Source organism: Silene latifolia, chromosome 11 (assembly GCF_048544455.1).
Source record: "Silene latifolia isolate original U9 population chromosome 11, ASM4854445v1, whole genome shotgun sequence".
Classification (NCBI taxonomy): domain Eukaryota; kingdom Viridiplantae; phylum Streptophyta; class Magnoliopsida; order Caryophyllales; family Caryophyllaceae; genus Silene; species Silene latifolia.
The window spans coordinates 1,748,458-1,772,122 of NC_133536.1; the positions used below are offsets into that span (position 1 = coordinate 1,748,458).

Consider the following 23,665-nt stretch of genomic DNA (forward strand, 5'->3'; position numbering starts at 1 on the left):
ATACATGCATGCATGTTATAAGATCTTGTATTATTAGTTATCACATGGTAGTTGGTGGAAGACAATTTCTCGAGTTAAATTAACTTATTAAATAAATGGAATTAGATAATTTAAAAACACACCAAAAATTATACTTCAGTGCTAAAATTTTCATTTTGTTTCCAAGTTTCGAGTGAATTTATCGGCAATGTAAGATACTAAGATACTCATATGCGAACTCAATTAGTCCATTAATTAGGTTTTAAGTTCACTCTCCACATATTCATTATCAGACATATAATGAGTTGACTTCGTGTAAATAAATATATACTCTGTATCACTTTCTTCTGGTTTAGTTACTAAAACACTTTAAATAGATTTAGTTAATGTTTTCACTAAATTTGGAAGAAAGATCGGGTTGAAAGACTTTAAATAAACTTGGTTAATGTCTTCGCTGAACTCGTGTAGAGACGGTTAATTAGAAAATTCATTTCGATCGGTATTTTACAAGAATAAGGGGTGGTCGACTTGTTAGGGCCTAGGGGTGCCCGGTTTACGAAAATATCTACCACGTCGATGTTAGCTTAGGATTACTTTATCCATGTCGATAGCACCATTGCACGTAAATTAAACCAAAAGGGTCTATCAAAATGATGTATCTCCAATCAGAGTATCATTGCATTTTACATAACGCATGTAAGAGGGTGGTATCGAATCATACTCAGCATGACTCTATTCTTATCCTTATATTAAAATTAGAAAACAACAAGATAATGTCTTCTTTTTAGAATAACAAGGTAATGCTTCATCAAAGTTAAATCTACCCCCACATAGATAAAAAGAAAATTTTGAGGAAATATCAATTTGACCAAGTGGTATAAAACTATCCATGAATTAATCAAAATTTACGAATGTGCATCAATAATATTAGTTGACCAAGTTATCATGAAAAAATGCGGCTAGCCGCCAATGCCAAATGTAGTCCATGCTACTTTTGACAGTCCCACTTGCACTACTTGTACTTTTGTTCAAGCCTTGATCGTTAACTGAACAAAGTGATAAATTTGGTCGCAAGCATGAAGCATGAAGCATGAAGCATGAAGCATGAAACAATATTAAGGCCCTATTTTTTCTCACTTGATTTTAGCCGATGTTAGTTCAGTTTTATTCAGCTTTATTAAGTTCAGTTCAGTTTATCTTAACATAAATTAACTCTTATTTTACTTTAATTCAGCTCCACTGGATTCAACTGAGCTCTTTTTAGCTGAAAATAACAGGACCTAACTTTAACAATTACTACAAAATACATTTCGAAGACAAGGGTCATGTTCTTTTCGGCTCAAACGAGTTGAACTGGTCTGAACTGAATTTAATGGAGTTAAATTGAACTGAATGAAACTTAACTAAACTGAAATTAAACAAGAGTTATGCCTTGTTCTTTTCGGCTCAATGGAGCTAAACTAAACTAAAGACGTACAACTAAATCAAAAGTTAATTTGTGAAAAGATGAGTTGAACTGAACTGAATGAAGCTGAGGTGAACTAGAATTAAGCTAGATAGAACAAAGTCATATTGTGAAGAGATGAACTGGATTGAATTGAATGATGCAAAACTAAACTAAAATAGCTAAAAATAAGTCCAAAGAACAGGGCCTAAGACTTTTCTCTTCACAAATTAGCTCTTACTGCAGTTCAGTTGAGTTCAACTCCATTCAATTCAGGTCAATTCAGCTTCATTCAGTTTACTTCCGTTAAATTCCATTAAGTGCAGTTCAGTTCAACTCTTTTCAGCTGAAAAGAACAGGGTCTAAAAATTTGAGCAACCCGATTGACCCTGATCCGAAATGACCCGTTGTTTTAGGATCGAAACTTGTCCCGGCTTTTCTAGCCATTGAATTAAAGATAAATCAAAATTATTATTAAAATATTTTATTTTTATGTTATATTTGAAATAATAAATAGAAAAATAATTAGTTTAATAATTCTAATTTTACGATTACTTTAAAAATCAATTTTATATAAATTTTATAATATTAATTAATACAAAATTATTAAAATATTATATTTGTAAATGCTTTATAAGTAAGATAATAATGAAGATATAATTATAAATGGATAATGCCAGAAACTTCATTTTTTCCACCCGTCTCTTGATTCTAGTTTGGGCCGAGATCCGCATGACCTAACCCGGGTCTATCTAGACTCTATCTGATTTTTGATCTCGGCCTGTAAAAACTGACTGAAGGCACGAACGCGACCATTTGAGAAGTCTAGGTATGATTGTAAGAGCAACCATAGTACTTTTATAATAAACATTTAAAGGAGAATAACAAGGTATACATTTCTAGCTATGGTTATAATGAATATTGATAATATCAACGATTCAATTTTATTCGAAAATAAATAACTCAAATCAAATTTTAGAATGATCAAACTCGAATAAATCTATTTGTAAAACACACAATCAAATAAATAGTTATCTAGATGCAGTAGAGAAGTTAGGATTTACAATTAGAGGATACGAAAAAGTAATGATATAACATAAACTCGAAAAAAAAATTCGAAAATTTTATCTAAAATTTTCGAATTTTTTCTTGGTCGAGGTGACAAACGTCTCTGCTCCCCTCCCCAAATCCGCCACTGTCTAGACGATGATAAAATTTTCGAATTTTTTCTTGGTCGAGGTGACGAGCGTCCCTGCTCCCCTCCCCAAATCCGCCACTGTCTAGACGATAGCCTACTAGGTCAACTCAGGATGTCTCATCAATATTTAGTAAATTTAATTTATATAATTAATTCCAAAGTATCAATGAGGATATGTTTTTATAAAATTTGAATATTTGCGTTCTCCATTAACACATAACAACTTTGATACGTACTTGGCTACAAAAGAATAAGGAATCGATCATTAATAGTATAACACATAGACAATTTGAACCTATTAGATTGAATGAGAATGTCGTAGGTTTTGCTTGGTTAAGGTCAATTTACATTCCACTAATGTTGGTGGCGGCCATTTTATTTTGTCCACTAAACTATAACATGATTGCATGCATTTATAAGTTACCCGGTCAATTGTTGTCATTTTTCATTCTGAGGTGTCTCAGTCATTTGTTGTCCTTTCTAATTTAAGAATGAACTTGATCAGTAATTTGATTATTCTCATTCAATTTATTCCACTTGTCATTTAGTTATTGGCCTATTCCTCTTTCCTTGGTCTTTGTGCCAAAACAAAAAGACAACAATTGACCGAGACGGAGGGAGTACATTACATCTACATGTTAAAGTTACCGACTAACGGTATTTATAATCTTTGTTTAAAGTTTGTCATGTTGTTAATACAAAATTGTATCTTTATATAGTCATTTTGCACTCAAATATAAAATTTATACTATTAACTTTATTAGTATATCATTCGGTTTAGTTTGGATTCGAACCGAATAGGATCACTAGGGTGGTAAAGCTTTTTCTCATGAGTTTTAACCTGAAACCTCTATTTAAAATAGAACAACCAATTATCAGTTGTTCTACGTGTTGATGGAAAAATTATACTATTGTTTCAAAAAATATTATTATCCATGTTTTATTTCATAAATTTTTCAGAAAGCAATGTTTTTCTGTATTGTTTATTGCTTATACATTTTCCTTGAACTGCTTTATCCAGTTATAGATTCTATTTTACAAACTAGATCAAAGTTAATCTTTGTTTATTAGGGTTTTTCTAACGTGTGCCTAAGGGCACACATTAAGAAGTCCTAAAAAGGAAAGATTCCCAGGATAATTTCATGATAAATTTAGAGATGAACTCATTGTTGCCATTTATCATGAAATTATCCTGAGAATCTTCCCTTTTATGACTTCTTAATGTGTGCCCTAAGGGCACAGGTTAGAAAAACCCTAGTTATTAAAATAATACTTGATACAAAACTCGATATTTCTTTTCAAATTTCCAGTGTAATTACTATAATTAACTACAATTAACATTTATTATGTTCTCAATAATCTTTCTTAATTTTTATATTCTAAAATGACTTACTCGATCCTTCCAATCCGATCATTTGTTATCTATTATTTCCGTCATTCCGTTACTAAAATCGGACAAGTTAATTATTGTTTTTGAATGAATAACTAGAGCATTTGATTTGATTATTATGCTTTGCAAATACAAAGATTATAATGATTGGTTATGACTAAGCTAGTGGACCTATTCGATTTCTAGTCATCCAAAGCATCCATTTGCTTAAGGTGATTCGAAAAGTAGCACAATCCACGTACCCTAGAATCCCATATTAAGTTCTTAAGCCTTTTTGTTGTTGTACGTCGGTCATTTTGAATTTGCATGTACTGTATGATCCAACATGTGTGAGAGACCTAGCTACGATGTTGACCTTCTAAAGCACAAGAATATGAATATAAAGTACTTTTCTTTTACTGATTCTGAATGTGAGAACATGAATCAAACATGAATAAAGTCTTACTTCAAGTATGATTAGGAAATTAAGGATAATTTGTTCTATTAACAAAAGTCGGAATAAAATGTTATAAAGACACTTTTTTTACTCCTCATTTCATTAATATGAAATCGTACGGCATTTATATAAAATACGTTAAATTTGAAGAAATACAAATCTAAAAATCAAATAAAATAAAGTATTTATAAACAAAAATATTTAAAATTAATTTGTTATGCTTCTGCCCAACTTCTGTAATTCAATCTAGATCTTGTTAACGAATTATTCTAACATGAATGAAGTCTTACTTCAAGTATTAAATGTTTTTTTTTTAATTAGGAAGTTAACGGTATTACATAAATAAACGTTAAAAAATCTACTTGTAATAAAAAAAATTATTCGGCTTTGTTTGAACGTTACCTCTATGTATATAAGAAGAATCCATCCGACAAAATTACTTTTCGTATGAGATTGTTAGTTATATGCATATAACCAAATCGTATTATACGGAGTACATAAATAAAATGAGTCAGTTGTAAACATACAACTATTCTACTTAAGTTTTGTACATCTAATAAAAATTTCATATTCACTTTCTTTAAATTTAAACATGTTGCTCCTTATTTAAAAAAAAAAATTAAATTTACAGCATAATTAATTAATAAAGACTTTTTAAATACAGTATTTAGTAATCATTTTTTTAGTAACATCCCTTAGTTTAAACAAGTCTGGCGGACCTTGAGATGAAACGATAAGGATAACTACTAACTAGGGTGTAGACTATTAACTTCGTGTATAAATATTTAAAGAATTAGCGGAGGTTATGTCGCCTTCCAACATAACTAAGATCATCGGCTGTGATAAAATTATAATTTTACTTGGGATTAAAATGCTGCACTTTTTTGGTTACAAGACGTAATATGTAAACGCACATGAACCTAAATTTTTCCAAAAACTTTAACAACACGTAAGCTCACATGATCCTCCTACTTATTATTGACCATGTGTCTTGAGTCACTTCAACAAAAGCTTATGGACAGCTAAGTTTTTAAACATGCATCTATCTAAATTATCTATAATGTTCATACAAAAGTTATAGTCCAACATCAATGTAATAAGCCGCAACTGTTATTGTTGAAAACAAATGTATTTATCCAATCTTAGCATGCATGCACTAGTGGTCCAGCACCTACATTTGTCGGGTTATTCTCCTTTTTTAATCTCTTTATTAATTTGTCAATACCCTAACAACAACGTTTTAGGCCGATTTTTTTCAGCGAAAAAGAGTTAAAATGAACTGAACTTAATTGAATGAAGTTGAACTGGATTAAATAAAGCTGAAGTGAACTGAAGTAAAAGTAAATAATCTATGAAGAGATGAGCTAAACTGATAAATGAAACTAAACTGAATAAACGAGACTGAAATAAGCTGAAATTAAGTCTAACAAAACAGAGCCTGGTCTCATTATAGTTTTAGTTCGGTTTACATAAACATCTAAATCTGTTGAGACTTAAATTCACCAATACCATTATAGGTAAATAAGCAAACTAAAAGGAAATAAAATACTCCCTCCATCCTTATTGTCCATTTTTTATTTTTGGTGGATTTAAAAAAAAAATGATAAATTATCAACTTTATCCCTTAAATAAGAGAAGAATTGAGGTCTTAATTTTAGGGTGGCCATATTTCGGCGGGCACAAATTCTTATTTCAGACCGCCATATCCGTCTGAAATGGTCAGACGGATACCATTTTCTCTCATAAAAAACCCATTTAGGGTGTAAGTGGGAAAGTACATGGGGGTGTCCCATCACCCATGTGCTTCTCACTTGTGAGAGGTCTTATTACGGTCTGAAATAAGGCGGTTTGAAGCAAGACGGACTGTTCAGCGGGAGGTATGAACCAGGCCACGGAAAATATGGGTGGGTAACATACCTAAAACACCATGTTTTGTTCACTGCAAAAGTCATCTTGTGGGGTATAGCCGTATAGGTTGACAATTCCCGTGTCTTAGCACATAGACGCCGTGATTTTATGGAACCCTAATTTTATGGTGGTAGTTACAATCTAGGGGCAATATTGGATAACTAAAATTTTCCTTATTATATTTAGAAAGGGGACAGTAATTATGAGATAAAATTTGAAGAGAAAAGGGACAATAAAAATGGAATAGAGGAAGTAATAATGAACGAAACGAGTGAGTATGTTTTTTTTTATCAATAAAAGGAAATAACATATTCTTGTTTTAGATGTAGAATGTGATCCACAAAAATATGTAGAAAATTAGTATTATAGTGATAGATAGTTGAAGCTAGTTTTTGTCTATTTTTAATCAATGAAAATTAGTTAAACTCCTCAGATTTTATACTATAACAAACCTCTTACACTAATGTCGAACAAAGAGTAAATGTTAAAACGTAATATGAGATTAAATTCTTGTGTGTTTATTTCATTGATAATCAATCAACTTATATAGGTGTACAAAGAATACGTCGTACCACAAGCGGGATTGTCGCAAGCAGGATTGTCGAGAAATATTAAACTATATCGTAAATATCTAGTAAAGATAGAAGTTGCTAATACGATATCGTCACAAATTCTACTTCGTATCAATGTGTTGAGCTAGGGTAATTAGTCTTCCAGATGGGCTCTGATACGTTAAGATTATAGAGGAGAGATAATTGCATAAGGGAGAATGTATTATTGATAGATGTATCTTACACGATATATGGTGAGCTATTTATAATAGCTCACATCGTTATTAAACCCTAACCCTAGTTAGACAAACCCTAATGGACTTAGTATCCTAATAGTAAATGAGATATGAGCCTGTTACTTTTATATTATGTTGGCTTTGATACGATGTCAAGAAATTAATTCAACAAAAAGGTTAGGGTGATGCCTGATGGTTGGAGCCTTGTAAATGGTTTTATACTCTGATATATAAATATATTCCTTTTTACGTAAGTACTCTTCTGTATTAAGGAGGTTAAGCATTACTCGAGTTAATTTAAGTAAATTTAAGTAAATTTCGAAAAAAAGAAGATGAATAGTTTCATAATAAAAACACGCAAGCAAATAAGCAACAACGCATGCATACAAAATTCAGGTGAAATGCTGACCATATGCTTAAGCATCTGTCCATTTAAAACTCAACTGATATATATTCACTAACTTATTGCCGCAACAAAATTGGTAATACTTGCTTTATGCCGTTAAACAACATTGAAAAATTAATTAATTTATTAAATAAAGTTAATAAAAAGAATCTTAACTTTATAATTTGTAGACATCATTCTAGCATTAATATGCCTCTTATATGACAAGGACATAGATACCTTATCTAATAAACAGACATATAGCATACAGCATATAGCATTATTATTTAATTAAATGACAGTCAACACAAAACAAAAGCATTAATTAGTTAATTAAGTTTAAATAATTGGCTTAGCAATCTTGCCTCTTCACTTGTAAGTGGGGACATATAGGCTTTAGAATCTTAACTGCCCTACATGCATAAGGCACCATGTTATTAATACACAAGCCCGAGTTACTGAATTTGAATTGAATGTAACTAGATTGAATTAAATAAGGTTAAGCTAAACTGAATAAAATTGAAGTAATGCCGTACTTTTTCTGGTTTAATTTTAGCTGATCATTCAGTTCGGCTTAGCTTTATTCAGTTCAATTCAGTTCAGTTTAGATCAGCTTTATTTAGTTCAGTTCATTTTAGATCAGCTTCATTCAGTTCAATTCAGCTCATCTCTTCACAAATTATTACTTCCACCTCATTCAGTTCAATTCAGTTCAGCTCTTTTCAGGGAAAAAGAACAAAACCTAAGAGTTAATTTGAGTAGAGTTGAGTTGATTTAGCTGAACTGAACTGAATAGTGAAGCTGTGTCGAACTAATATAAACTAAACTAACTCAAATTAAGTCGGAAAAAAACTAGGGCTGCTCAAACATGTGGGCTAATCCTGCCCACTAGTAATCGGCCCGCCCCTCGGGTCGAAATTAACCTGGTCCGCTCGATCCGTGTCAAGCCCGACCCAACCTGTCCCCTACCTCTGGCCATGTCCGGGTCTGGACCTTACCCGCCCCGGGCCCCGCCTCAACCCTAACCCGCCCTAGGCCCGACCCCTAAACCCGTTGTCATCCCGCCCTTAAACCCGACCTCGACCCCCCATGGGCCCGGTTCCAGGTCGAGCTTGAATTGGTCCGAATTGACCCGCTTAGACCCTTCCCCTGGGCCGGTTCTGGGCTAACCTTCACTGGCCCGGCCTACCACATGACCTGCCCGGCCCGAGCCCGCTTGCGCCGCGTGGTTGACCAACCCTAGAAAGAACATGGCCTTAGGAATGTAGTAGTAGTTTGTCTGTTTCGAGATACCTTTCATTTTTCACTACTATTAAAATTATTTTGTAACTTAACTTATTTTTCACCATTTTGGATGTTTGATTTCATTTACTTACGTGTTAAATACAACTATTATTACATAAACACCACTAATTTGCCTCACTATATTATTATATCGCCTCAAAATAAGTATTTTTATTTTTGCTATTTAGTTATGTTAATCATACGATTTTCATATTTCGAAAGATATTTATGAGACAAAAGGAGTAATAACTATTGTGTGAGATTGTTGTACAACTATACAATGGTTATTTTGTATGATAAATATTTCATTTATTGATAGCAAAAATAATAAAATGAATGTTTTAACAATCTAGAGAGCCGACTTAAGCAATAACAATAGTAGTTCTTAGTATTGGGGTTGTTGACCCTGTTTGGTAAACAGCGGATTAATATTAGCAGAAGCAGATTTAGAAAGCAGATTTGACTAGCATAATGATTTAGCAGATTTGACTAGCAGATTTATTTAGCAAAATTGTTTTAGAGGTGTTTGGTAATTGACAGTTTTAGATTAGCAGATTGTTTAGATTCTTTGTAAAATGACAAATAAGGATATGAATAAATTATTTATTAAATATATAAAAGGAAAGGTAATATTTTTTAAGAGGGTAAATATGACAATTTTTTTTTATTCCAATCCGCTAACCTAATATGCTAGTAGGAGCAACATATTGCAAAATAGCATATTGGACCCCAATATGCTATTTCAATATGCCATTAACCAAACGCTCTAAATAACATATTCGTAAGTCAAACATGCTAAACCTCTCCAATATGCTGAAATTTGGCTAATATGCCATTTAGAGCCGTTACCAATAACTTTATTTTAAAAGTTCAATATTGCATTTAAAAGTTTGTTCTTATTTTTAAGAACCAAGTTCTAAAATAAGAGCCAAGTTTATAAATATTGGAAAATGTACAACCAATAAATAACTTTGTAAAATGTGAGAAACCATTTAACATTATTTATTTTATAATTTTTTTTCATCTAAGAACTTTATATAAAGTTCTTCTATTGTGAATAAAAATTCTTAAAAATTGGGGCTGGTGTATTATGACTTCGCATGTGAAAAACTTTATGTAAAATTTTACTATTGCTATTGCTCTACCATGGTGTTTCTGTATATTTATAAGGCATTTCATGTATTAAAGCATGGAGTAATAAGCTATATATAATAAGTGCAAAGAATGTAGAAGTAAAAAAAAGAAGCTTTCTACATATAGGAGATTCATCTTTTTTTTATCTTTATTATTGTTATTTAATTAATTAAAAAAAAGTCTTTTAATAATCTAGAGAGTGAGATTAGGCTGTGCAGGTATATGGCCCTTTACTGCCACAGTTTTTTTTGTCGTGTATAAAAAAGTTGTCGAAAGGTTGACCTTTCGGGAATAATCTCCGGTCGCCGTGAGTAGGACTTCGGCCATAACATAATCGACAGCCTCCGTAACAGTTGGGTGATAGTAAAAAGTCATATCCCTATGAGCCGAAACTAAAGCTCTTATTTTCTCATGAATGAATGTTTAAATCTTTTTAAAAAATGAGGTTAAATTTTTATTTTTTGTTGAGGGGTAATGGGCTAAAAGTGTACCAAACTCAACCTATATTTTTATAATAACAAGCCATAATTAAAGTAGTTTTGATGTTAATGATATTTATTAAATGTCTCACTTATTTTCCAAATATTTTTATATACAAATACAACCTTCAAGCCTTATTATTCAAAAAAAAAAAAAAAACGAAAATTTAACAATTATATATAGGTTCGATGTGGTTCGCGTTAAAGCTCCCAAGCTTGATAACGAACACAATTTTTTCAAGCTCGAGATTGGCTTGAGCTCAAGTTTTGCTTTACGAGCACAAGTCGAGCAAGGCCAAGATCGGACTCAGCTCGACTCGTTATCACCCCTACGCGGGTAGTTGTTTGAAGTCCGGGAACTAGAAGAAGCATCTTAATCTCACAATAATTTATACGGAGTATTTAACTTGAAACCAACCCAACACTAATTAAGTGTTAAAGCCTAATCCATATAATGAGGGAAGCCCAAACCGTATAAAACGTGAAGCCCAGACAACTAAAACTTACGTACTCCACTCCTAGATAGTCAATTAGTCACCAAAACCACACTTTTCTCCAACTAACCTCAACATTTTTCAATGGAACTCATCAACATAAACTATATTCAAACAACGGGGTTTAGTATGTTGATTGCTCACCTGGTTCACTAACTATAAGTCTATAAAATTAGCATTTTGATTTCTTCAAATTTTTTAGTCAGTTATCTACCTCTAAAAAAAAAATACTCACGATAAACAAATTAATCACTGTTATCAACGAAGAACACACGAATTTACACAGTAAGAGGATTATACATCTAATGTACTACCTCTAATTCTATAATTTCTGAGCATTATAATAAAGTTTTTTAGTTTTGTTTAAAAGTTTATGAGTTTCACTATGAAGTTTCTGAGTTTATTCACTTAAACATTAAACTCTAAAAAATTATAATAAAACTCAAAAACATTACATATAAGTTTAGTTAAATTTGAGTTTTGACGGAAAAAATATTAAAATTTAACTTATAAACTTTATTATGCTCAAAAAAATACATTATGCTCAAAAACAAATAAAATTTAAGGTAATAAGCTCAAAAAAAATACATATATGCTCAAAAAATAAAAAAGTTGGAGGTAGTACATCCGATGTATGTTCCTTTTTCTCCGAATTTACACCTAAAAAAAAAAATCTCTAGTCAACTAATCTCTAAAAATCAACGCATAAGAAATAAGAACGTGAACATAACGTTATATACTATTCAATAGTCAACAATCATATCAATCTTCCTACTATTCATATAATCATACATCATTATATAATTTCTTACATGAAATTTAAAGTCCTTTTTCCATATACAAAACTCCCTAAATTTCTCCCTAATTATCCAATTATTAATCACCATGACATTAAACTATGATCATAACAATTACAATTCTCCTACAATTAACCATGACACAACCAAAATTATGCTAAGTGCCATATTCTCCTTAACCTTTGTTATAATCCTAGTAATAATCCTCCACATTTACGTCCGTTGCGCTCTCCGATCTCCTCCTAGACGTCGATCCACCACCTTCTCGGCCGCTTTCATATATAGCCACCAAGTCCGAGACGTGGAGCCCACACCAATAAAGTCTGGCCTCGATCCAATTGTCATTAATTCACTACCTTCATTTTTAATTAACCAATCAGACGAGGCTCACGATAAAAATGAAGAGTGTACGATATGTCTAGGCATGTTACAAAATAATGAATTGGCTAGACGATTACCTAATTGTAATCATATTTTCCACGTGGAATGTATCGATACGTGGCTAATGAGCCAATCGACGTGCCCTATTTGTCGGTCCGATGCCACGCCTCGACTTAACCCGCTTGACCGTGAACCTCCTAGGGTTGTGGATGTGGAGCATGTTGATAGTGATCATCCGAGTATGGCTAGCTCATCTGGTAAAATCATTAGTAATGGAAGTGGACCGTCAAGTTTTAGATTAAGCTCATCTGGTAAAGTCATTAGTAATGAAAGTGGACCGTCAAGCTTTAGATTAAGCTCTTTTAGAAAAATGATTGGGAGAGATAGATCTTCATCATCATCAAGGAGAAATACCCAAGTCAATGTGGAAATTGATCTTGAAAGACAAGGACAACAATAATATAATTCTTGGTAAATTGTTCCAATACATTTGTTTAATGGAGTTTTAATTATTAAATATTTGTATGTTGTATGTATTATACAATACATTGGAAGACTTTATTATCAGCGGAGTAAAGGGGCTAGTAGGAATGCTCGTTCATGCTGAAAAATGAAAATTCCAAACAATTTAGTTATATTTTTCAGATTTTTTTCAATTTTACCTTACATCAATAACTATTACAAGGACAACAATGATATAATCTTGGTAAATTGTTCGAAAACATTTGTTTAATTAGTGGGTTTTAATTATTAAATATTTGTATGTTGTATGTATTATATATTGCATTGGAAGACTTTATTATCAGCGGTGGAGTGAAGGGGCTAGTAGAAACGCTCGTTCATACTGAAAAATGAAAAATCCAAATAATTTAGTTATATTTTTGAGATTTTTTTAATTTTACCTTATATCAATAACTATTTGCTCCCAAGAACGAAAAATCTTAACTCCTTCATTGATTGTTATTATGCTTCTCTGCATTGGCATCTAAAAGGACATAAGAATCATTAGACTAAGATATGTTCGACAGTGTAACTATACTTTCATATTGCTCGGAAGTCAATATATGATCGACTTTTTTCTGTAGTTGGCGAGCTAATTTCATTGTTTCAAAGAGGTAATGTAAAAGTAGATAGGTAGTCATGATCAATAGCATACTTTGTTAATAATTGGAGTAGTTGAGTGATTAATTAATTTCCTAATCAAGAGCTTAACTGCTTAATTGACTCGATAATCATAATAATAACAACTACTACTACTAGGAGAAGTGGGGAAATCTAGTTCTACACTTTTACACTTTCTAGTTCTAATCCTTACGAGTCACGACGGAATAAGGTAATTACAATATTACCCAATTCAGAAATTCTAAAATAAGAAGGTTTTACATCGTGAGAAGGTTCTTTTCGATACAAAATTATTCATTTATTGTTATTAACAAAAAAATCACTCATGAATCGTCTTATCGTATAAAACCGTTTTAAACAATCATTACTATACACAATTAATTGAGATTCAACTTTGTACGAGTTAGATGAAACATGCATATTGGCATGTAAGCCATGTATGGCCTTCATTGGGCTGGATTGCATCACTAGGGAGAGCGAGCAAGTCTACTAGCAAAATAAACCCGATCTGAATAAGTAGACCTAATAAATCGGGTTAATTGGATCAGGTTAATTCAGATTAGGGTTCGGGTTTGCAAGAACTCAGGCTGAGTCGAATAATTTTGGGTTCGGGTCATTTTCGAGTGGGTTATTTTCAAATTATTTGGGGAATATTAATCAGTTTTTAGTAATAAACATTCGGGTCAGCTTGAATAAGTTCGAGTCAGTTTGGGTTTCGGGTCAGATTCGGGTCCTCAATTCCGGTGCGAGTTGGGTCAGTTTTGTCAAGTCTATGAATAACCCCACTCAAGACCCGTGGTTGACTCGAATCCCAAATTGAGCCGACCTTATATAACCCGAAGTAATTGTTCATAAATAACAACTTGTTAATTATTGACCCGGTCGGACCTGACATAAACCCAACTCTTGTAAACCCAAAACTAACTTGATCTGACCCAAACCGGTTACCCGTTTGTTAGGTCAAATGACACGTGGATTTGCTTTGAGACGGTCTTAGCTTAATTAGCCCACACCTCTTTAGCTTTACCTCTACTCTATTTTAAATTTGTAATCACGTGTGACCTGTGAGAGCGGTTTTAAGTTGAGACGATCTAAAACAAGAATCGCTCAACTTTCAAATATGACATTGTTTGTTATATTCTTGGAATCTAAGTTGGGGTATTTCACTATTTCTACAGTAAATTCTGAAGAATTAATCTGAAATTCAGCTCCATCTTAGAGCATCTTCTGCCAATATTTGGTTTGTTCTTCCCTCTTTCTCACTTTGCATGGATATCATTGTATGATTTAGCTCATATTTTCTGGGTTTTGTTAGTATTTTTGTGTATATTTTCTGGGTTTTTGTTGCTATTTTCCTGTCATTCTGTGAAATTCTTGTGATTTGTGAAGATACAGTTCAGTAAAAATGTAGAGTAAGCTGAAGTTTTGTTAAAAACACCTAAAAACCTGGATACAATTTGATTAAATTATGTGAAAGATCCATAAAAGTTTAAATCTTGTGAAAATTTGGACCCAATGTGATCAATTTTTTTGCTTAATTTCTGATTCCCTAACACCAATTTGGGTTCTTTTTCATGTTATGGGTTTTACTGGGCTATGACTGTTTTGATTACTCCCTCCGTCCCGATCATTTGTTTACTTTTTTGTATTCTTTGTGATGGGTAGTTTAATCAAAGGTAAATAAATGATTGGGACGGACTTGTTTCAGCATTGTCTCTTAGCCATGGCCTTGGTGATTATTAAGGCAGATTCAAAACATTAGTCTTGTAGGTGTTTAGTTTTACAAAAGGTGATCACTTTCCCATTTGTTTGGATAGGGAGCCGGACAATTTCGCTTGTTTGGCTAGTAAATTACGCGGAAGGGAAATCGAGTTGTTTGGGTAGTAAGTTAGGTTGAATGAAAGCTGAGTTCTTTGGTTAGTAAATTAGGCGGAATGGAAATGGAGGGATCTGTTTTCTTTCCTATACGTCAAGTTACAAGTCTTGCTAGTAAATTAGGCGGAAGGAAGATTGAGTTGTTTGGGTAGTAAATTAAGTTGAAGGAAAGCCGAGTTCTTTGGTTAGTAAATTAGGCGGAATGGAAATGGAGGGATCTGTTTCCCCTCCTATACGCCAAGTTACAAGTCTTGCTAGTAAATTAGGCGGAAGGAAGATCGAGTTGTTTGGGTAGTAAATTAGGTTGAAGGAAAGTTGAGTTCTTTGGTTAGTAAATTAGACGGAAAGGAAATGGAGGGATCCGTTTTCCCTCTTGCACGTCGAGTTACAAGTCTTTCAACAAAGGAATGTGGTATGCTTGATGTTTCTGTTTCTACGGTTCTACCCCATAAGGCCATCATAGTTATACTCGATTCATGAGTGGGTGCATAGTATAAAGCTCGTTTTATTAGCTTTTAGATGGTGTTAATTTTTTGGTATTCGTCTGTCGATGATGCAGGAATTCAATAATGTTTCTCAAAGTTCAGTTGCCTTGGAATGTGACTATCCCTGCCGAACAACTGGATGAGAAAGGACTTGTACTACAAAGGGCAATTACTCTTCAATTAATGGACGATTTTGCAACAAAGAAAGCAACAAAGGAGCTAGGCTACTTGCTTGCAGTTTCGACTTTGGACGACATTGGAGAGGGAAGAATTAGGCGACAAACAGGAGACGTTCTATTTCCAATATGTTTCAACTGCATCACATTCAAGATTTTCCGAGGAGAGATCTTAGAGGGAGTAGTTCACCGGGTATTAAGGCACGGGGTTTTCTTGAAGTGCGGGCCTATCGAGACTATATTTCTCTCTGCTCAGAAGATGCCTGATTATCAGCATGTTCCTGGTGAAAACCCGATGTTTATCAGTGAGAAACAGTCGAAGATTGAGAAAGATGTTGTGGTGCGCTTTTCTGTGATCGGTACGAAGTGGATAGAGTCCGAAAGGGAATTTCAGGCAGTTGTCAGTGTGGATGGCGACTTTCTCGGTCCTGTCTGATTTTGGAAGCCAGGCGCTCTGCTTGATCTAGTGAATGGTAAGTAACTTTGTAGATTTTAAGTTGAAAACTTTCTTGATCTAGTAGCATGTAAATAAACCGTGTTAATTGCCTTTAACCTTAACGTGCTGCAATTTGCTGTTTTTCGCCTTTAACCGTAATTGCATTACAACTTGCTGTTTTGTTGGATTACTTGAAATATATGGCATAAAGAAAAGGAGGTAGTTTTTCATATTCGACGTTTCATTTCTGCTGCCTATCTGTTCTATCTTAACTTGATGTAATCTCATCCATTCCCGAGTTGGTCGGGTTTTATTAAGTATCTCAAGGCTCTTGGCCTATGGTGACATTATGGGGATCGGGTTTACTGCCAACATTGAAAACATAGAAAGATTGTTTTCAGAGACTCATATTGAAAATTGATCGGCTGCTAATTTTGAGTTTTTAGCTTCACTGAAATCGGACAATTACATGCATTCTGCTGCTAACTTGTTTTAGTTTCTCAATGTTTTCTATCATGTTTGAGTTTTAACAGTTATGTGCTAGCGAAAAATGCATATATGTCAGTAAGACGTTGCTGAAATTTTTTCTCAGGAAGCTTTGTACAAACAAGAATAATTTCCGTCTAGAAAAAGTTAGTCCTCTACAGTACAATGTGTCTGGAGAAACTTTGTTACTTCAATTGTTAAATTGTTCGTTCTCATTAGCTATGGTGTCCGGTTGATGGTGTTGAACAGCCGTTAATGGCAATGTAGACGATGATGGTGTGACAACTTCCTCCGACTGCTTTAAGCTTTGTTGATAGTAAACTTGCCTTAGTCTCTCTATTTCCCTCTTCAATGCTTCTTGGTGAGCTGCAAATAATTAAGCGACTTACGAGTCAATGTGGCTGTCTAATGTATTTCTATGAACCCTTTTTTCTTCCACCTTCCCGGTCTAGCCTAGATTTGAGTCTGATAGGACCGCAATAGTCGGATGTGAACTTAAGCTTACCGTCTTTGAAGATCTTATCTTGTGCAAGAGCTGCAATTTTGGATTTGAGAGCACTGTTGTCGACGCTTAGGATCATACGTTGGTGATCTAGAAATGCCACCCTTGGAGACAATACCGATACCTCGTTCTGCAGAGTAATTAAATCTCATATTACAATTCATAATATTATATTATTGTTTCCTTCGTCTCAGTCATTTGTTGACCTTTTTTTTTCTTTTTTTTCCCTTTTTTTATTGCCTTTTAATGGTATTTAATTAAAAGTAAACATATGATTATATGAAAGATGCATACGGATGATATAATAAGTAGAGAAGCTCACTTGTAGTGCAGTAACACTGCGTTCGAGCTCAGATATGTACTGTAGCTTCCTCACCCTTGATCTTTGAGCTGATTGTCTGTTAGCCAATATTCTGAAATAGTATACAAAATTATCATTACTTCTGTGAAACGGTTTTACAAAAATCTTCTGTGAAACGGTTTTATGAACGTTGTCTTTGTGTATGGAGATTACCTCTTAAACCTCTTAGGATCGACAAGTTGTTGATCACCACCACCACCACCACCACCACCACCGTCACCTGCATTATCAATCCTAGTTTCAACACCTAAATTACTACCATTATCCTTACTCTCTACACAACCACCTCCTTGTTTACCAATTGAGTCGACTTTACACGAACTTTCCACCTCTTCCGTTTCATTCTTCACCGCCAGGGTCGCCACTTTAACTTCCTCCTCTCCATCCATCGCCCTCTCGCCACCCGACACATTCCCCTTCCTTTTCTGGTCGTCGTTTGTGCTGTTATGATCCGAAGTTGATGATGGGTTTGACGACGACCCACCAATGTCATTGCTAAACATGCACATGAATTGTTCATCGTCAAACTTATCAAATTGGTCACCCTTATTTGCATCCATTGTACGGAACGGTCCCAGGAAAGGGACCGCCCCGGCCTCAATAAACGCCACCGAGGAATCGCTTACGGATCTTCGGTGAGCATTTCGTTTGGCGGCTGAGAACTCCATAAACTCGTCTACCCAAGGATGTTGTGGGTCCTGGTGTGGCGGGATGTTGTGGCTTACATCTAACCAATGGTTTTGGTGGTCTAAGTGACTCTGGGACATAATGCCGGGGATTTTCGGAGGTAACTTTGCCATTTTTTAAATATTGAAGTCCCTTCCAAAAAAAAAAAAAACCCGAAATAACCAAGTGTATATCCTACACTGATTTAAGATTTTGATATATAGGAGGGTCGGACGTACAAAGTCTCGAACCTTACCGTCTACACTAAATAGCCCTACGAAAATAAAAATATAGCAGAACGAGCCTCCGGTTTAGTTCTAAAAGGGTTAGGGGAGAGCATTCATGCAACAAGATTTTGATATATTAGTATTTTTTTGTTTGTTTTTGTTTCGAAGATTTTCTTTTCTCTCCCCCTCCTTAATTCGGCCCTTGATCTAATTACGTTAATGTAAAAGAAAATGTCTTTTTTCTTTTTTGGATTATTTTCTAAAAAAATTTCATTTTCCGTTCTCAAAATCTATTTACTCCGACGAATGTGTTTTTTTCAGACAAATGAGGGAGAGAAACAAGGGATAACAATCTTACAGCTAGGGAGGTAAAAGAAGGAAGGTTAAGAGAGAACAACGGAATAACTTGAAAAATCTAAGTCTATTAATAGTATTGACAAAATTAAATCCGAAATTTCACTACTTTTCTCATCATAAAATGATCACCACTCACTACTACTTCGACACTTCACTTTAATAACGTGTTGTATCTAACGTTCGAATGTGAAATTTTCGAAGGGTTATTCCTATTAATTGAGAACTAGTATAGCAACCCGAGCACGGTAATTTTATAAAGGTCAATTCTAGAGATTTAGTTTATTAATATTATTTTAATAAATTGAATATGAATTTAATTTAATGTAAATGTACTTTTATATATAAAACGTAACCATAAGAAATATTCCATATATGGGGACATAGTGATTGACCGCAATATTATTATTCGTAATTGTGTCGAATATTGTAGTAGAAATATTTCATATATGGGTTGACTAAAATATTTTGAATACAATATATTAGAAGGGAATATTCTAGAAGGGAATATTCCGTATGAGGGGAAAGATGAGCGGGAAACTTGAGCGGGAATAACACAGATGTGTTATTCTTTTAGTCTATAGGGGATTAGTTGCATTATTATGAGGACTAGAGATAACATTTGTTGTTGTATTAGGATTTTTTGGAGTCGATCGGATTTGAACCCTAGTTGTGAGTATCGCCCTTTTAATCGCTCACGATTGTATCCGATAATCAAGCTAGTTAATATCTTCATTGTTTGTATGTCATTTCTTCCGTTATTCGTTATAACTAAACCTGACAAAATTGACTCGGAATGAATGACCCGACTTAGCACCTGAATTGAGGACCCATGCGTGACCAGTAACCTAAATGGACCCAAATGTATATGGCCCGGCCCGAATGTTTATTAATGCAATCGACTATTATCTCTAGATAACTTGATAATAATATACCCGAATCAGAAACTACTCAACTCTTAGGCCTTAATGTTCGTTATCATTGTTGTTAACTTGCACTAGTTCACAAACTACTCAACTCTTAGCCCTAAATAATCTTCTTGTGAGCAACCTATATCACAAAACCTAATAATTATTGTTTAATTAGTTATAGTTTTAATTATTGTAAACTATCTTTCCATGCTCTAAAATCATCATAGTTCATCAACTTTTAATGATGTTTTCTTGTCATTTAATCATATTTAATTTCCATAAACTAATTCTTTCCAATTTATTTCAAATTTAAACAACTTTATATATACATTTTGTGCACTATACTAGTATATTTTCTTTCCTTTCTCTCTTATTAATCTTCTTACAAGAATCTTTGTTCTTATAATTTTTTATTCTACGAATATTCATTTTTTTTTTTGGGACAGAGGGAGTATTTCGTATATAACAAGGGGTAATTATCGACCATGCATAGGACAAACAATGGTATTTCGGGTGCACAACACCAAGCATGTGCCGCATGCAAACACCAAAGAAAAAGATGTACCGAAAAATGTATACTGGCCCCGTTTTTTCCCGCTGAAAAAGTACGTGAATTTCAAGCTGTTCACAAAGTATTTGGTGTTAGCAACGTTCAAAAAATTGTTCGTAGCCTCCACACCGATGAGGATCGAAGAAGAGCGGCCGATTCTCTTGTTTGGGAGGCCTTATGTCGTCAAAAGGACCCGATTCTAGGTCCCTTTGGAGAGTACCGAAAAATATATGATGAACTCAAGTTATACCAAACCCGAGTCCACCCACAAATTAGTAATCAACCTAACCCGATAATGACACAAAATGGGCATAGTAATGGGACGGGTTACAAGTCGGGTCATCAAGGGATGATAGGGTGGAATGCGAATGGTAACGGGTCGGGTCCAAATAACAATAATAAGGTGACTTATAATAATGGAGGTATTATTAATGAGAGTGTTGCTTTGGTGAATTGTATTCGGGCACAATGCGGCCCGATTGTCGATTCGGGTTTATTTGGTAATTATGGGCCTCAAAATGATTTACATGGGGTAAATAAATTAAGGCAAGATAGAGATCATGCAAGTGATGGGTCGTTAATTATTCCTCCACAACAACATTTGATTAATGGGTTCAATCAGCATTATTATCTTCCAGGTGAAATAAATTGAGTCGATTTATATTGAACTATACAGATATTTGTGTAAGACGGTCTTATAAACCAAGTTTGTTAACGGATTTTTCAACTAACTAACATTTCACTTAAATGGATCATTATTTGTTTAAGACGGGGTTACAGAAGAGTAACTGATTTAACTAACTTTTCACTTAATATTTTCTAATTGTTCTTTGTTAACATTGATATTGATAGTATAGTCCTTAATTTTAGTTATTATCTTCGTCATTGTCATCGTCGTTGTTTCATAATCAAATATTTTATGATTGCAAACTAATACTCGGAGAAGTATTTTGGAGATGAAAATGTGCGATAGTCTTATTATATTTTTTTTACTTTTAGTTTCCTTAGTTAAAAATATAAAAAAAATAAAAATAGTACCCCGATTAATTTCATAACTAGTATAGGCCCCGTGCAATATATGCACGGTATATATAGTTTTTAAAATTTTTTAGAGTATTATTTATAGATTTTAAATTGACAGTTTATTTTTCATATTTCTTTCTATTATATTTTGATTTGAAAAATTAAAATTAAAATCGTAAGAAGGCATGGTATTTTTAATGAAAATTTTTCTTTTACCGAGAAAATAATGATGTTATTTTGTAATTTTTTGCTAATAAATGTATTCTTTAGCTGCAACTTCTATGTCAATGAATTTTTATCATAAACTTATTTTTTTAAAAAGATTTTTTTTTAACATAAAAAGATTAGAGATAAATTTGTGGAGATGTAAAATATTGAATCTTATAAATATTTACATTTAAAAAATTATGCCTGTTTATAACTCATCATACTCATAGTATATGCCAAAAATACATAGCCCAATTTTAGGAAATGTTTTTAGGCGGGAAAAATGGAAGTTCCGCCTATTCTTTTAGTAGATAGGGGATTGTTCAATTTACTCTGGAGTAGTTTTACTAACATTTTTCACCTTTTTTATCAATCATTTGCTTAACTTTTTTTTATTATTAATTAAAAAGTGAATAGATGGTTAAAACGGAAAAATAATTTATAGGGCGGTGAAAGTGAGTTGGTCTAATTTGAATTGCAGGTGAATTAAGCCCGATGGATACGAAGTCGATTGAGAGCTCATTATGGGAAGCTGGATCATAACTTTTGGGACATTTGGTTGAATTACACAAAAGAAAAAAAAATCATGTTATTGACATATCATTTATTTGAATCACATAACGAAATTATTATGTATTTTTACAATGTATCGGAAAATAAATACAAAATATTTTTAATCCTTAAAGGTGCATAGTTCTAGGTTTTGATTACAATATTAGGCAATATTTCATATATGTAAATAATGTCATGATTTTTGTCTATGAGACATGATACAACGTAAAAGGACATTACAAAAGTGTCTAATTATACACAGAAGCATATAGCTAAACTAGACTAAAGGAATTGCTCAATTTTTTTTTTTTTTTTGGCAGACGTAAAGAAAAATACATTACAATTTTTTTTAGCCGTAGCAAGGGGCGAGGCCACACTCGGCTTCGGTGTAGCAGCCGCTACACCAAAAAAACAAAAAATTCAGTTAGAATCTCGTGCTTTGCTACACCAATATTTACCGCTTTCACACTAATTATCTATACACTTTACCTTGAATTTATATTTTGCTACACCAAAATTATAATTCTGGCCTCGCCTCTGGTCGTAGCGGCCAAATTACGACTTGCTCAGTTACCTTAGAAAATAAAAGTGTAACCTAACATACTTTTTTATCAAATACTCGGGTTTACATAAGTACTTTTTATCCCGTAACCTAGGGGAGAGTATGGATAAAATATCTGATCCGAAATCGATTTCGGATCGGATATCCGTATCCGAAACTCACAAATTTCATTATCTGATATCTGATCCGAAATCTTCGGATATCCGATTTTTAGTATCCGAAAATTTCGGATCAGATATCCAAATATCCGTTACCTATCCGAAAAAATCAATTTCAGAATTCAAAACGATAATTTTTAGTATCTTTTAATATCCAAAACGAATTTAATATCCAAGATGATTTTCATTATCAATTTCATAATTCAAAACCATTAATCAATTATAAATTAAATATTCAAGTGCGTTGAATATGAACAATCAATACATGTTCAACACGGATGGTGATTCGATTGCTGAACTCCGGTGGTCCGCGGTTGCTGGGCTCGGTCGATTGGTGATGATGAGCTCGGTTGATGCGGCGTCGGCGTTCGGAACACATGGCAACTTGTTGACTTGTTGCTACTGACGACGGAGTCAGGTCTTCTTCTGGTTGCAGATGTAAGACGGAGTAGCGATGGCGTCTGAATTGAGGAGTTGGATGCTGCTCGTGGTTGATTTTGTTGCTCAGTCGGTGGTTGGGTGGGTGAGATGCTGATGGGATGGTGGTTAGTGATGACAGAAATGAGAGGAAGGAGATGAGGGAGGAAGATGGGGAACAAAGTAAAGAGGGATTGAGGGATTGAATTTTTAGGGTTTTGAATTGGGTTGGGTGAATGGGATTTATTACGTCAAAAACAAAGATCCACATCCATCCAAACAACCAAAATGAATGTTTTTTTACTTTTGGTTCGGATACCGGATATCAAAAATTTTGAGAGCTGATATCCAATATCTGATCCGTATCCGAAAGTTTCGGATCGGATATCTGATCCAAACTGCTTTTCGGATTGGATATCCACTTTTTCGGATCGGATCCGGATCAGATATCAGATCAGTTCGGATAATCGGTTTTTTTGCTCAGCCCTAGTAAACGGGT

At 33.6% G+C, this 23,665-nt stretch overlaps 3 protein-coding genes across 5 annotated transcripts; 2 read left to right on the forward strand and 1 right to left on the reverse strand.

The window, feature by feature from the left end:
* Positions 1-11,731: 11,731 nt before the first annotated feature.
* On the forward strand, positions 11,732-12,791 carry LOC141612625 (E3 ubiquitin-protein ligase ATL41-like). The gene has a single exon (XM_074431439.1). It carries the CDS (start codon positions 11,804-11,806, stop codon positions 12,554-12,556), a length of 753 nt encoding a protein of 250 aa, XP_074287540.1. The 5' UTR covers positions 11,732-11,803; the 3' UTR covers positions 12,557-12,791.
* A 1,458-nt stretch (positions 12,792-14,249) lies between these two features.
* LOC141610593 (DNA-directed RNA polymerase V subunit 7-like) lies at positions 14,250-17,011 on the forward strand. Of its 2 annotated transcripts, XM_074428760.1 has the most exons (3): positions 14,250-14,458; positions 15,653-16,227; positions 16,783-17,011. In XM_074428760.1, exon 2 carries the CDS (start codon positions 15,663-15,665, stop codon positions 16,188-16,190), a length of 528 nt encoding a protein of 175 aa, XP_074284861.1. In that variant the 5' UTR covers positions 14,250-14,458; positions 15,653-15,662; the 3' UTR covers positions 16,191-16,227; positions 16,783-17,011. The 2 variants fall into 2 exon arrangements, with proteins under 2 accessions (XP_074284861.1, XP_074284860.1); XM_074428759.1 differs by lacking the exon at positions 16,783-17,011 and having other exon boundaries at positions 15,653-16,420.
* LOC141610592 (basic leucine zipper 34-like) lies at positions 16,752-18,981 on the reverse strand. Of its 2 annotated transcripts, XM_074428757.1 has the most exons (5): positions 17,838-18,426; positions 17,693-17,759; positions 17,501-17,591; positions 17,182-17,308; positions 16,752-17,042 (listed from the first exon to the last, which is right to left on the reverse strand). In XM_074428757.1, exons 1-5 carry the CDS (start codon positions 18,337-18,339, stop codon positions 16,867-16,869), a joined length of 963 nt encoding a protein of 320 aa, XP_074284858.1. In that variant the 5' UTR covers positions 18,340-18,426; the 3' UTR covers positions 16,752-16,866. The 2 variants fall into 2 exon arrangements, with proteins under 2 accessions (XP_074284858.1, XP_074284857.1); XM_074428756.1 differs by having other exon boundaries at positions 17,693-18,981.
* Positions 18,982-23,665: the final 4,684 nt, after the last annotated feature.